This window comes from Polistes fuscatus, unplaced genomic scaffold, assembly GCF_010416935.1.
Source record: "Polistes fuscatus isolate 324 unplaced genomic scaffold, CU_Pfus_HIC Scaffold2, whole genome shotgun sequence".
Lineage (NCBI taxonomy): Eukaryota > Metazoa > Arthropoda > Insecta > Hymenoptera > Vespidae > Polistes > Polistes fuscatus.
The window spans coordinates 3,090,462-3,105,428 of record NW_025113096.1 but is presented as its reverse complement, the minus strand read 5'-3'; the positions used below and the strand labels follow the sequence as shown (position 1 = coordinate 3,105,428).

Here is a 14,967-nt window from a genome sequence, read left to right as displayed (position 1 = left end):
AAGTATTTAAAATATTTATTATAAATATTTACTTGTCCGCAAATACTGATGTGAAGCGGCGTAGAGTTGGTTGTTGGCCCAACGGGTTCCTGAGGGAAATGAGGTGGCGGACCTCTCGATTGTGGACTGTGCTGCGGAGGTGGTTTGTATCCAACGCTGCTTCCACCTACGCTAGCGTGGTAGGAAACTTCTTTACCGGTCGGACCTGACGATGTGCCAACTCCTGGACAATCCCTATATAAGCGTAAAAAAACAAAAATTAAAAAAAAGAAAGAAAAGAAAAAACAAAATTAATGACACTAATTTTTGTGTTTATCTCTTATAAAGGGATTTTATAACGGTCAGTTAGAAATACACCACCTAGTAATAACATTAGTCTGATCATCATATTATACCATTATATATTATAACCGTTCATCATTTAATCTTCGCAAACTCTTACGTAATCAGAAATATTGTCATTAACATTGAACGTTAAAGTCCGTTTTATAGATACGAGTATCGTTTATGAACGATCCACAAACATTGGCATTGGCCAATTTTCAATGAGATATTAATATATACGTTCGATTAAGCGATCAACAAGAGTATCTCCCCTCCTCCTACTCCTCCTCCTTCCCCCCTCCCTCTCTACCTTTAGATTATTTTCAAAACGTGATTAAGACGGACGTCGGGTTTAAGTACGCGTGTGAAAATCCTTTTTATGCGTCTATCATCACGACTCTGATGGGAGAGAAAAAAAATCTACTACCACCAACACCACCACTATTAACCAGCAACCAACAGATACACGTTTGCATTCGTAACTTTATATAGTGCTGTACACATTCGTTGTAGTCAGGAGTATAAAGAGAGAGAGAGAGAGCAGCAACAGCAGCAGAGCAAATGACGCAACTTTAGTATAATGCCCTTAATATCATTTTCCGTTTCATCTCACGAAGCACTAAAGTCGAGAATGCACGTTAGTAGCAGTAGTAGTAATAGTAGTAGTAGTGTAGTAAGTCCAGTCGTTTCGTTACGATCTACGAAATGCATTCGTTTTCGTTTTTTCCCTATTTATGATGGAAAAGGAAAAAAATTGAAGGATAATATTAAAGAAAAATAATCTTTTTCTCTTATTTCTTTTCGACCTATCGCCTAATTTATATCGAAGAATTATTATTCGTTTGATAAGATGCAATTGACATCTTATCGGAACACAGACAATATTAATTGAAATACGACGCGATGGTATATAAATGGTTCGACTTAATTCACTTTTTAAATTTTTATTTGATAACAGGACACAGTCCTAGAAGAAGAAGATGAAGAAGAAGAAGAAGTTTTTATTTATTCGTTTGATTTTTATTCGAGATTCGTAGAAGACAAAAAATCGATATAAAATGCACGGTTCTCTCGAATGACATGTCAAATAAGAAAAAAGAAAAAAATGTACTACTGCGTGAGAATGTTGGCATTTAAATCGTTGTTCGTTCATTTTACACAAGATCGTAAATTTTGACGAATTTAGAAACGAGCAGCCATCGCATTGTGTGTGGTGATGGGTCCCCCAGCTACACCTTTAACGCGTAAACTTTGGTAAAAAATCTAAGAGAATTTGACGATCCACCATATATCATAAGCATATACCACCAAAAGAAATATTTAATATAATCTCAACCGTAAAGTAATTGAAATAAAATGAAGGGAAAAATAAAATGAGAAAACCGCGTTTTCGTGGGGCTCGATACTTGGTCCGTTGACCTGTCCGCAAAATCTGAAGGGTTATTTGAATGTTTGTTCCCCTGTACTCGACGACGCTGCAGGGCATCATACATCGTTCTCTATCGTTTCAGTATAGGTAATATCTCACAATCGATCAATTCAAGTTACTATACTCTATTGGATAGACTGAAGACTACTGGCTAATACTAAAACACAGAATGGAAAATTTGAGAACGAATTTAATGTTACCAAAATAACGTCTTTTTTTTATAATCACTTTTCAATCGGTTAGAAATTAAGTGTAAGTAATCTACTACGTTGACAAAATGGAATTTTTTTCTTTTTTTTTTAAATCAAAAATCGTTTCAATCTGGCTGATACACAAAATAAAAAAAAAATATATAAAAAGACTTGTAGTTTCGTTATCAGCAATGCAAAAAAAGAGAAGTGCTAGGTTGCGGCGCGTACGATTGGGTAATTAAATTTATACGTGAATTGAAAATTTTGTTAAAAAGAAGAAGAAATCGTTAAACGTGTCAACGAGCCAATTTTGATTGATTTCTCGCATGCATTTACTTGAAAAAACGCGAATGTTCCTCGAATATGTTTTGTGTGTTATCTATTGAAAGTGAAATTAACGAACTGTGAAAAGGTAAAGATTACGAGGAATTTTTGTTTTCGTCATAAAGAGAAAAAGAAAAGAGAGGAAAGAAAAAAAAAAGAAAAGAAATAATAAAATATAATTACATTCAGATAATACACGTGCGACCGGTACGTGTATAACACAATTTATAAAATTTTATCGATGATTTCTTATTACTGTAAAAAAAAAAACAGAGAAAGAGATAGGGGGAAGAGGGAGGGAGGAGAGAGAGAGAGAGACAGTGAGAAAGAGAGAGATAAGATCAATGAAACGAAAAATTAAGAAACGTGCAGCAATAATACAAAAATTTGTTCATAGAATAAACGATTGCTAAAAAACGCAAGAGCACAAGATCGTAGAAAGCTACTTCGACTAGTTAGAGCTAGAAATGATCCTTGAGAAGCATGCACAAGGAGCATACCCCTATGTACACGTTGATTATCATCTATTAGAATCGTCGAACCTCTTAAATGTCGGTTGCTCTGAAAATTAAATACACACTTGCTTGGCCTGAACGCATCACATTTAAGATCCCACTACTGTTGCGTCATATTGTCGTAACATTTTATGCCTATTGATTTAAGAAAAATTAGTTTCTGCGTATTTAAAAGAAATAATAATAATAATAATTAAATAATTTACAAAATATTACATATTTATATAAATATATACATATAATATATATTAGATACAAATATTGAATTTATTACTCGTTATATTCGAGATAATAATAATAATAATAATAATAATAATAAAAGATAAGGAACAATCATGAGGTGTTCAGACCAAGTAAGAAAATATAGTAGCGCAGAGGGGCTCAGGTGAATCGACCGATAAATCACAATCAGTGGTTTTCTATCTCTCTTTTTCTCTCTTTAAATAAAAAATCCATGACAATCGAATCGTATACCCCTGAGCCCGTTCGCGTACCCAAGAGATGCATCGGATGTACGTGCCAACGATGTATCAAAGATGCAGCAAGGGTGCATCGATCGTATGTCGCGTCGCCAGCTTTCTAAGAAGTATTCGAACCGCGTCGAAAGAGTTCACGAGTCCTCGAAAATTCATCGAAATCGATTGATCGAAGTTGAGACGTTCCTCGCTCGGCGATATAATCGATCTCGATGTTTGTATACATGTATGTATGCACGTATGTATGTATGCACGTATGCATGTATGCACGTATGTATCTATGCACGTTTGCATGTATGTATGTATGTATGTATGTACGTATGTATGTATATATGTTTTATGTACGTAGGTACGCAGGATATCGAGCGAAAGGGACGGGGGAGGAGGATAGAAAGGGGAGGAGATAGGTGGTTATTGTGGTATGTACTAAATGCGACGTATATATGTACTTGCAAATGGAGAACTGATATAATACATACAAGTAGTTACATAATATATATATACATAGTACACGCGCGTCTATCAAAAAATTTATAACATATTACAAATTTTAAATAAACTTTAACGATAATTAATTTTTATTACTCAACCAACAACACGTTTTCCGCGTATCTACATTGGATTTAAACGCAATAATATAATTAAAATCGTATAAATGAGAGTTCTAATCAAACTAAATCGATTGAAAAAAAATTCATATCAAATTTGGCTTAAATGCAAGAAAAAAAAGGAAAAAGTAGATTTATCAAAAAATGAACGACAAGTCAGCAACATTACCGAATACTAAGAGATTTATCTAATTGTAAATAAAAAAAAAAAATAACTACGCACATAAATTATATCCGACACTTTTGATCGACATATACTGCGCCGAATACGATATACAAAAAGTAAGAAAACGTAAGGAAAAAATAATGTGTAGATAATTAATATGTAGATAAGAAAAAAGAAAAATAGAAAAAAAAAACAAAGAAAGAAACAAAAAAAAAGAAGAAAGAAGAAGAAAATAGAAAGAGAGCTATCCTAGCTGGAATAAGGACAATTCGCCGGCCGATGCACCGAAAATGTGCACCAATGATGCATCATCAGAAGTGTGTGTTATATACCCATTATGAAATCGCGGTAGAGACGGGCACTGTCGATACGGATATTCCTTGTTTCCGGCATATTGCTGACCAAGTTGGATATGCTGAGAATGTTGGTTGTGGGGATGCCATCCCCCACGAGGATGTTGGGGTGCCGTAGGCCTCGTGTGTGGCCCCGATGAGGCTCCACTCCCAACCACGGCCCTGTAACGTCCTGCGATACCCAACCCACGATGCTGATGGCTCCCAGGGCCGTTCATTCCGTCTCTTTTCTTTATCTTTATCTTTATCCTCCTCCTCCTCTTCCTCAGACACCTCCAAAGACTCGAATGCGACCTCTACACCACCTCCTTCCTGCTTCTTCACGCCTCCTTTTCCTCCTATATAACTTGCTTTCCTTTTTGCCTCTGCGAAGAAGCTCAACTCGACGAGGATAACCTCGCTGCTATCTCCCACGTACTCTTTCTCTTTCTTTCGTGCTTTGCTTTCTTGCTTGCTTGCTTGCTTGCTTGCTTTGCTTACTAGCAGCTTGCTAGCTTGCTACTCGTTTGCTTTTCTTGCTCTTTATCCAGAACCGTTCGTTCGTATCCGGTACGCTGTTGATTAGTCGACGAGTCCTTCAATAGGAACCTGGCGGGATATTCGAGCGACTTTACGTCGACGATTCCTTGAGATTAGATATTTATACGATACAAGGGAAAATTATTTGATACATTTATCGACTTTTTTAAGAACACAACATTCGACCTGGTCGTCAAAATATTTCATTAGAAGTTCCGAGGCTAAAAAAAATGGACATATTTCTTTTTCTTATCTAATTAAATTTCATTTTACAAGCGGAAAAAAATTTCTTATCTTTTTACTTAATTTGTAATACTTTTAAAGAACTTTAAGATATCATTTGCACAATGAAATATTATACCGAGAGACTTCTGCTTTTAATGATGATTCTTTTCTTTTCGAATTGTCAGAACGCATTGTCTTTTTCTTTTTTTTTTTTTTTTTTATTATTTACTCAGTTGATATCCGTTCAGTTGTAAAGTGAAATATCATTTAATAATAAATTTGTAATGACCAGTTCGCATGTATAAAGTTTTAATCCAGTCTCAATAGATTCGGCTATGTTTTGCAACCATTTTGCACGTCTCCTTTGATTTTCGGATTCTCTCGCTCGCTTTTTATAAACGTATCTTGTTTCTATCCAATGTTGATTAAAATTTTAAGAAAAGGAGCATTTAATAATCGACCAGTTGTTACTATAAATACTTTTAAAAAATGTTCTCGGAACAAAAATAAACGATAAATTTATTACGATTCTCGGTTAAACTATTAAAATAAAAACAATAATGATAACTAGTAGATATATCAAAAAAATTTACGACATCACGACATATTTTTTCAAAACAAAACTATAAAAGGAAATAAGAAATAAGAAGAAGATATGTTTAAAAAAAAAGAAAACAAAAAATGACAAAACAAACATTTGTTTGTCCTTTTCTTAAAATTCTCCATTTGTAAGAAGAATATATAATACACAAAAATAATTTAAGCGGATTAAAGCGTTAAAAGCAAAGAAAACGGGGAAATAGAAATGTTAGCAAAGCACATACTACACATTAGGATTTTCAAAAGAATAAGAAGAATATATATATATTTAATTAAAAAGTGCTAAAGAAGAAATTGAAGTGGCTTATGTAAGAAATATAAATCTCTGTGCGCGCGTGTGCATATGGGTACTTAATATGAAAGTTCTATTTAATGATAAGTAATAAGTGACTTGGTAGTATTTGTTTGTTTTCTCGTGTCATAGACAATTCTATATAAAACTACTTTCATGATGCCGCAAAAGCTCTATATCTACGACCTATGGGATAAGTGAAGAAGAAGAAGAAGAAGAAGAAGAAAAAGGGAATCGTGCTGTGAAAGAGGAGAGGAAAACGAATGTAAACTGTACACTGTACAGTCTTTGTCTTACGACTAGTTTATACTTCATGACGAAATATACGTATACACATACATACATATACGTATATCGTTATTCTACATACGATATTTTTCAATTATTTCGTATCTTGCCTCGAACTGGTGCCATATCTCAGTACGGCGCTGATGTCCTATTAAATTTTTGATACAAAATTTGTGTAACGTTCATCGTGTATCATTTGACTGATATTTTTATAGAGAGTAAAAACCACAAAAAAAAAAAAACAAAAGTACAAATTATCGTAAATTAGTCGTAAATTCTCGACTCATTCTCTCACGCTTAAGTAATGAGACAATACCTACTTTTTTATTTTTTTTATATTTTTTGTTTATTTCTTTTTATTCGATATAAAGGCATATTACCACTTTCTACGATATGTTGACTCACGTGTTTCGTTAGTCTTTTCTACGTTGGTCGTGGTCGATATTTCAGATTGTAGAACGAGTTATCGTTTATATACAGGGACACGGTTTATTTTATATACGTATATGTAATTGTATGTGTACTCGTCCCTATAAAGGATTTCAATAGCTTTCGATATAATAAAGGCTACGACATACCCGAGATACATTTATAGTATAGTACTAGTACTCGCTAGAGGTTCATTCAATTGATTTCGTAAATAGCGGTAATAATATCAACCTACTTTTGTATATACAACGTTCGATTTAAAATCGTTTTATGATATTCGACTATTATTATAATTTTGTATTTAATTTCGATCGAAGGATTCTCAACAAAATTCCACTGATTCTTTATGGCGTCAAACCCAAGGCCGTTTTCATTTGTAAAATTGTAAGATGATTGTAAGATGCTAAAGAAAAAAATATTCTTTTCTCCTATTTTTTTTTTTTTATAAACGTTATTTCTATGAGATCAGGATCAATGGTCAGGAAGTAACGAATCGGAGGATACCGCCTCCTTTTCTTCTTTGGAGTCTCTGAACGATTCTCATACAACTTTGTCGACCGTAACCCCTCTCCCCTTCGCACCCTCCACCACACCAAAAAGGCCACGATCCAAAATCCGAGGAAAACGATTAAGTGAACCGGAATATCCAGGCCCCGTTGCTTCGGGCCCAGCTCTCTTTCTCTATCTTTCTTTCTTTCTTTCTTTCTTACTTTCTTTTTCCCATACTATTTTCGTTCAATCTCATGAACCGGACAAAAGACGAAAAAGTTCCTCCAAGAATGGAACGCCAACCAATAGCAATCGATTTTCGAGTCCGTCTTTCTCGAATCGAAAATGTTTAAATTCGAGAAAGTAACCAAAAAATTGGTCGTTTCGTTTTTTTTATTTTGATATATCATCGTCAACTAACCCGGCAAAAGAATATTTAGGAAAGAATTCTCTCGTTTCGGAATTTCTCTAACATCAGCGTTACGTTAATCGAAAAATGAAGGCCTACGATAGTTTCGATCATCGTTTAGAGAAGCACCGAAATAAGCAACTATCGATCGTAGCGATACATCGATTGGTTCCTTCGTTCCTTCGTTCATTCGTCCGTTCGTTCGTTCAGCTACTCTTCTCTTTCTTTCTCTCTCCCACTCACTTTCGACGAGACACACCAACGTTGCTCTTGTTGCCATTCAATTTCCTCGATGATCCTCCTATCGATTTACGTAGAAATTTTGTATTTAAGGGGGGAGATGCAGTTAGAATTTTCAAAAAATTGATTTTTTTTTTTTTCATTTTCTTGGAGTATGATGTCTCGAAAATATTCTCTGAAAAATTCAAGTTAATCCGATGAATAGTTTCCGAAATATTCTAGAATTGATATTTAGTGGACGAAAGCAGCAAATAGATTCTCAGCGTATAAAGAAAGCTGACAAACGATGATTTATATTTATTTTGTATTTTTTGGATGATCCAGTAAAATGTTCTGATGGTCACCGTAAAGCACTACTTGCGAAACGGAGTCTAGCAAAGATGGCGATATTTTGATAAATAATTAATATTTTTTTGTGAAATTTTGTAGAAGTCAAGTTGAAACATTATATAAAAACTCTGTTTAATCAGTTTTATAAAACAAACTTAATTATTGTAAAAAAAAATTATTCAAAATTCTCTTTTTTTTCACGCCTCTGACTGCATCTCCCCCCTTAAGCCGAACACTGCGAGAGACGCGCAACAGCCAACCATAGAACGCCGTTACCACTCTACTCGTTTCACTCGCCTCGATAACGCGTTTCGAAACGAGTTTCGCGCCGGAATGAACGCTTACCAAAGCGAATATACTGGTGTGTGTGTGTTCCTGGTTAAATGTAACCGATTTTTAGTGTTTTTTTTCTATTAAGAAGAATAACCTGATTTGTAATTTTAGTATATTTCTTACAAAATTTTATATATATATATATATATATTTTTGGATTAATTGGCAAAATAACAATAACGATAATTAGGTGTATATCAAAAATTTACGATATCACATTATATAATTTTTCTCGTAGCAAAATCAAAAACAGACGAAATTAAAAAGGAAAAACAGAAAGATAAGTTAAAAAAATAACAAAAAATTATTTCGTTGATATTTTCCTAAAATTCTACATTTGTAAGAATATTCAGAAAATATTTAATCGAATAATATATATATATATATTTTTTTTTTAATGTAATGTAATGCAAAGTAAAAACCGAATGTAGATTATTGAAAGAACAAAAGATTATATTAAAGTTTCTTTTTAACTTCCGATTTCATTTGGAATGTTCGAATCCCCACTCACTGTCGAGTGTCTCCTAATAGGAAGGAACGCGTTAATATAAATTTAAAGTAACAGCCGGTATGGCTGAAGCGAAGGTAACCAGAATATCGAGGCCCCGTTGTTGCCCCGGTGCGTAGTGGAACAGTTCAGGCCACGAGGTAAGCATATAACAAAGTTGCATATACCTGCATGTATATATATACACATAGTTATACGTAGAGAGACATATATATGTAGTATATCTCTATACATACATATATGCAGGTATAAATCCAGGCCCAAGCAGAAGCACAAGAGGTTGGGCCTCTTTCGATGATGTGGCGCGTTTGAACAGGCAAGAGAAACTCGTTTACCTTTAAACTCGCGGTCCATAATGCGGTGGTGGATTCAAGAGCCGACAAAAAGCAAAAGCGTAGCCCATCATCCTCTCTATGTTCGACAAAAAATTCTATAGACATCGCATCGAGTCTCTCCTCTCCCTTCAAATTATTATTTTTGCATCGATGACGCATTAAAAAAGGAAAACTCTAAATACATATATATATATAGAAGAAGAAGATAGTTAAAGTGACACTAATTGTAAATATTAATGATTTTCAAGTATTTAAGATACACTCTTTTATTCATACAAAAAGATAAAACGTCTATTGTGTAACGATATTTTTATAAAATATTAATTATTTCTATCGACTTTCCCAACATTATTCGAATTTCTATTAAACGAAATACCGTAAAGGGATAAAAACAAGAAAAGGTGAAATTTTTTCAAGAATTTTTGTTATCGAAAAATCAGAGAGTTCGATCGAATTCTACTACGAACAAAATCGAAATTATATACGAACAAAATGTTCCGACGAATAAAAGAAAATACGACGACAACAACAACAACAAAAAAGAATAAAAATGTATTTCAGAAGTATGTCGTTAATCTCAAGCTCGAGTGGACTGAAGGTACGTAAGGACCGAGAGAAATTTCGAGGGCCCAGGTACCAAACCAACCAGAGCACGAAGAATCGAATCGGAAAGGAAGGAGGATTTTAGTTGAAAGGATCTCTCTCGAATTTCGAATCGGTCGAGGAGATCTCGTTCTCTTTCTCTCTCTCTCTCTCTCTCTCTCTCTCATCGTCGTCATCGTCATCGTCGTCGTCGTCGTCGTCGACGACGATGGAAGCAGCTGCGTTCGTTTGATTTTCCAAAAGAGCCCAAGAACAGCAGCAGCGGCAGCAGCGGCAGCAGCAGCAGCAGCAGCTGGTGAGCCAGCTTACTCGACAACGTCATCGTCGTTGTCGTCATCGTCGTCGAGGCCTCAAATTTTCGTCTCTCCTTCTTTCTCCTTCTCTCTCTCTCTCTCTTTTTCTCTTTTTCTTTCTTTCTTTCTCTCGTCCACTCAAACTACCAAAAAAAGGACGAGAGAAAGGAACGACAAAAGGTGGTAGTCGTTCCTGAGGCGGTGCAAGGGCGGTGCAAGGGCGGCGTACCGGCACGACACGATGGCGACGTCGATGGCGGCAGGTCGAAACCCTCTGCAGGTCTCGCTCGCACACATACATCTCTACATCTACATCTACATCTACACATACGTACATAACATAGAGACATACATACATATACACTCACTCACTCACTCACTCACTCACCAAGTGCTTCGGTTCTCTCCTTCGAATCCTCCAGGAATCGCTAGCCCGAGAGGACTCGAAGGAGCTCACGCTATCGATCCACGCCGCTTCGTATCACGAAACTGGCTGGCACCCCAGAGAGAAAGCGAGAAAGAGAGAACGGGAGAGAGAACGAGAGAGAGAGAGAGAGAGAGATGCACACACACTTTATCCTCCTTCCATCCTCTCAATCTCTCCTTCCTGAAACGAAGCTATCGAAATCTCGAATTTCCCGCTACTACTGCGTCACTATCTCTGTCTCTCTCTCCCTCCCTCTCTCTCTCTCTCTCTCTCTCTCTCTCTCTCTCTCTCTCTCTCTCTCTCTCTCTCTTTCGTATAATTCTCACGTGAAATTTTCAAATCGGCCGATCAAATATTAAAACGTAATTATTCTTCGACCAACCAATAGACTTGGAAAATTCATTGACATAGATAGGTAGGTAGATAGGTAAGTAGGTAGGTAGATAGGTAGATAGGATACCTCTTCTCGCGAGTTTATTTTACGAGAAATCTGTGAAATGTCGATCACGACAACCGTTGTTATATCTTTCTACGTAAGCAAACAAACGTATAGTATGCATAGATATATGTTGCTTCGTATACTTTTGGTAGGGAAGTTCGTGCACGAACTATCGGTCTCGGAGATCTTAAAGAAAAAAGATATATATATATAGAGAGAGAGAGAAAGAGAGAGAGAGAAAAAGGAACGAGGATACGTTAAAATATTCAGGGTCCACTCGGCGAGAAGGTGAGCCTCCGAGGATGCATTTCCTTCGTTCTGCAGCTCGAAAGAGACCTAAGTATAACGAGCTTTCAAAAGCCGCATATAACATTCCCACGTAAGGCGAGTTATTCTTCTCGATGAGCGCGTGCATTATGCATGGGTTAAATTAGACATTATCTTTCTCCATACTTTCAAGGTGGAGATGGGGGGGGGAATTGGAAGAAATTTCGATGGGTTTTTTTTTTATTCTTTTTTTTACTTTCGTGGATCAATTTGAAGTTTAAAGATGAGCTTTAGCTTAGCTTAGCTTTTTTTTATTGCTAAAGGGGAGAAACGAAAAGAAAGGTTACAATTTGTAATAGTTCATTGATAATCGCTAAGATTATCGCCGAAGAAAATTGCCTTATGTTGTATATAAATACGTACAACACTTGGATACATATGTAAGGCGCAAGCGCGATACTTTATTGTGCACCTCACCACGATAATTACCAAGGTGCATCAATAAAGCGTTCGCCAGCTAGACGCATGTACCTACTACGTACCACAGAGGTTTATAGGTACCCCATGTATCAACGTCCCGCAATTCTAATCATAATTTACTCTACGTTAAATCCAGATTATGTTTTATTAACGCCGCGCACCGATGTGTCTAATACTTTGCGCGTTTTTCAACGAACGATTACATACCTATACATACAAAATAACGCTTTAGGTATATTTCAACGCTTATCTACCATACGATATTTAATTGTCATTGATAAATCATTGATCGCGGTAACATTCGAGTTAACATTTAATTCTAATTGCGTAAAAAAGAGATATGATTACTTTTATAATTAATTTTGTTTCTCTATATCATATATCTCGTAAATTAAATAAAAATCATATCTTATAGATCGCGTTGAGAATTTTCTTTTTTTTTTAAATATCTCGTAAATTTAAGATGACGAATAAATTTGTCATCCATTTTTCACGTAGATATTTTCAGACGAATCATTCGTGAAAAAAAAAAAAGAAAAAAAGAAACTTGATATAATCCGTCATATCTAACTTATACAAAATACAGATAAGTACGTACAATACGTAATGAGTAGATGAAAGAACAACAACAACAACTATTTCATTAGTACAACAAAATAAATAGGATTACGCCGATCCACCGTTCGTATTTCTTGATTTAAAAAAAGAAAGAAATTGAAATCTTGGATAACGTTAAATACATAAGTAAGTACAAGGCACTGTAAAAGGGCAAGAAGAGTCTCTCTCTCTCTCTCTCTCTCTCTTACTCTCTTTCGATCAAAGTGCAATACGCGCAATATAAAACGAAAGTGATCGTTGCTCGCGAGCGTTACGAAGCCAAAGCGCGATGTGAATAAAGTCTGAGGAACGGATAGAGAAACCGCTTGCGGGTTCTTTCGTTTCTTACATTAGTAAGTCGAAACCAATGACTAAGCCCGAAGAGAACTGCCCGTTCCCTCCCGCATGACTTTTTTTTTCTTTTCAAATGTATCGCTATAATAAAAGTATTTTTTATGCCACACTCTCCTCTCAATCTTTATTCTTCCGTGCCTTTAGTTAAAAACAAAATAGTTATCTATACATATGCGTCGTGTATGTACACGTTTTAAAGAAGAAGAAGAAGAAGAGAAAGAGAAGAAAGAAACATACGCTTTACCTCATCCGTCGCAGAGCTCATTCTTTATTGCCATCAGCGGTCTCTCAATAAACTTAACTGCGAGTCAGGGCCGGCACAATGTGTCGGCTATTTTAAAGCGCTCGATTTTATTTGCAGAAACGCGAACGCCACTTTTCCCTCGCGTCGCTGCTTCGCCACTTTCCTTTTTGCCCTCGACAAATTTCACCCTTTGAACCCGAACGAACAGTCGAACGATCGCGCATGCGTTTACCGACGTGCCACTTCGAGTACAGAATTTTGTTGTTACAAAAGGATGCTTTGGAAATAATTCACGTGTTTTTTTTTTCTTTCTTTCTCGTTTCCTATTGTTTTATTCGCTAAATACTCTTAAACGAATTGACCGTTACTTTTTTTTTGTCTTTTTAATTGTAAAAAATGAAGTATCATTTCAAAGTTACGAATAAATATCGAAATCATTTTAGAAATGTATTAGAACGTTGATTAAAAACGAGGTCATGGTGTTATTGGGTATCTCGTTTTTCCAGTTATCTTATTTTTGTTAAACGTTCGTCGAGTCATATCTAAATGTACCTATAATACTATAAGACCTTGATTTATCCGTATAATTTGACTCCCAATTATACTGGTTAAACAAGGTCTTATACTGTATTTACTTTTTTCTAATTAATCTTATACGATGTAAATATGCGTACAAATATTATACATGTGTTGTACGTTAAGTTATGTGAAAGTAAATACATTAAATAAAATGACGATTTCCGATTTGTCATCGAAAGTAATTACTTAGATTCGATTGTCTTAATGTTCATACTTATCTTTAAAAATAATTTCAAAAGTTGATAACAAAATTCAACTAATAACTTTAATGTGAAATTTAATGAACACAAAAGTAGATATCATAAAATATATATTAATATGTATATATTTATAGATATCGTAACAAAAAGATTGCCAACAAATATAACGATGCAACAAGCATAATCGTACGATTATTTCTATTGCAATCGATTTCATAATATACTAATCGACCCTCCCAATTACACAATTTGCTCGTTGGGAGGTAACGAGCGACGTTTCCCGAGACGGGAACGATCATTTATCTGACGAAAGATCGACATTGTTCCTAGTATAGTGTATATACAAAGATAGTTCTAAATTTTCCTCTACCTGGGTATAAATTTTTCAAATCGTCTCGTCGGCTAGGCGTTTCGACGAGAATTTCCACGAGCACTTTTCTCTCTCTTTCTCTCTCTCTCTTTTTTTTTCTTTCTTTCTCTCTCTCATGTAGCCGTGCCCGCATACCGGCGCAGCGAATTATAGTGAGTGCCATCCCCCACATTCCCTTCGTTGAATAATGATGGATATTGTAGACAGCCCTCTAAAGAGAGAAAGAGAACTTCTCCATCTCTTCCTCTTTATTCCCTTCGTTGTACACACACACACATAGACACATACACATATATATATCCCACATCACACACGCGCACGCGCACGCACACCCATACTCGCGCGCGTACACATAAATTCTTGTATAAAATACACACACGTATTCGACCCAACCAACCAACCAACCAACCAACCAACCAACCAACCAACCAACCAACGTAGTCCAGGTATATATATATATATATGTACATCCGTTCGAAAAAGGTCTTGTATGAAAAGAGTTTCGTCGAGCAGAAAGCCTTTACACCTGGCGAGAAACGTCTGTGCACCTTCTTTCGCGTGTCGGTCTATCGTGGTTGTGTTGTTGGCTCGGTCTATCGGCCAGCAACAGCAGCAGCAAGCTGCGCGTTCCTAACAATCCACTGGACTTTCTCAGTTTCCATAATACATGATTTCCATCGAGCTTTCCAGTTGTATTCAACTATAAGATGAATGATAATTGTGTGTGTGTG

At 35.7% G+C, this 14,967-nt stretch overlaps 1 protein-coding gene across 10 annotated transcripts in view; it reads right to left on the bottom strand.

The window, feature by feature from the left end:
- Positions 1–14,967, bottom strand: part of LOC122516244 (RING finger protein 44) — a 37,980-nt gene that overhangs the window by 7,067 nt on the left and 15,946 nt on the right. For 5 of the 10 annotated variants that reach the window (XM_043633917.1, XM_043633911.1, XM_043633910.1 and 2 more), the window contains 2 exons: positions 4,366–4,994; positions 33–234 (listed from right to left, as the gene is read on the bottom strand). In XM_043633917.1, the coding sequence (XP_043489852.1) occupies positions 33–234; positions 4,366–4,604 (441 nt within the window). In that variant the 5' untranslated portion in view covers positions 4,605–4,994. The remainder of the gene's footprint in view (positions 1–32; positions 235–4,365; positions 4,995–14,967) is intronic. The other 5 variants (XM_043633920.1, XM_043633918.1, XM_043633919.1 and 2 more) reach the window with 2 other exon arrangements.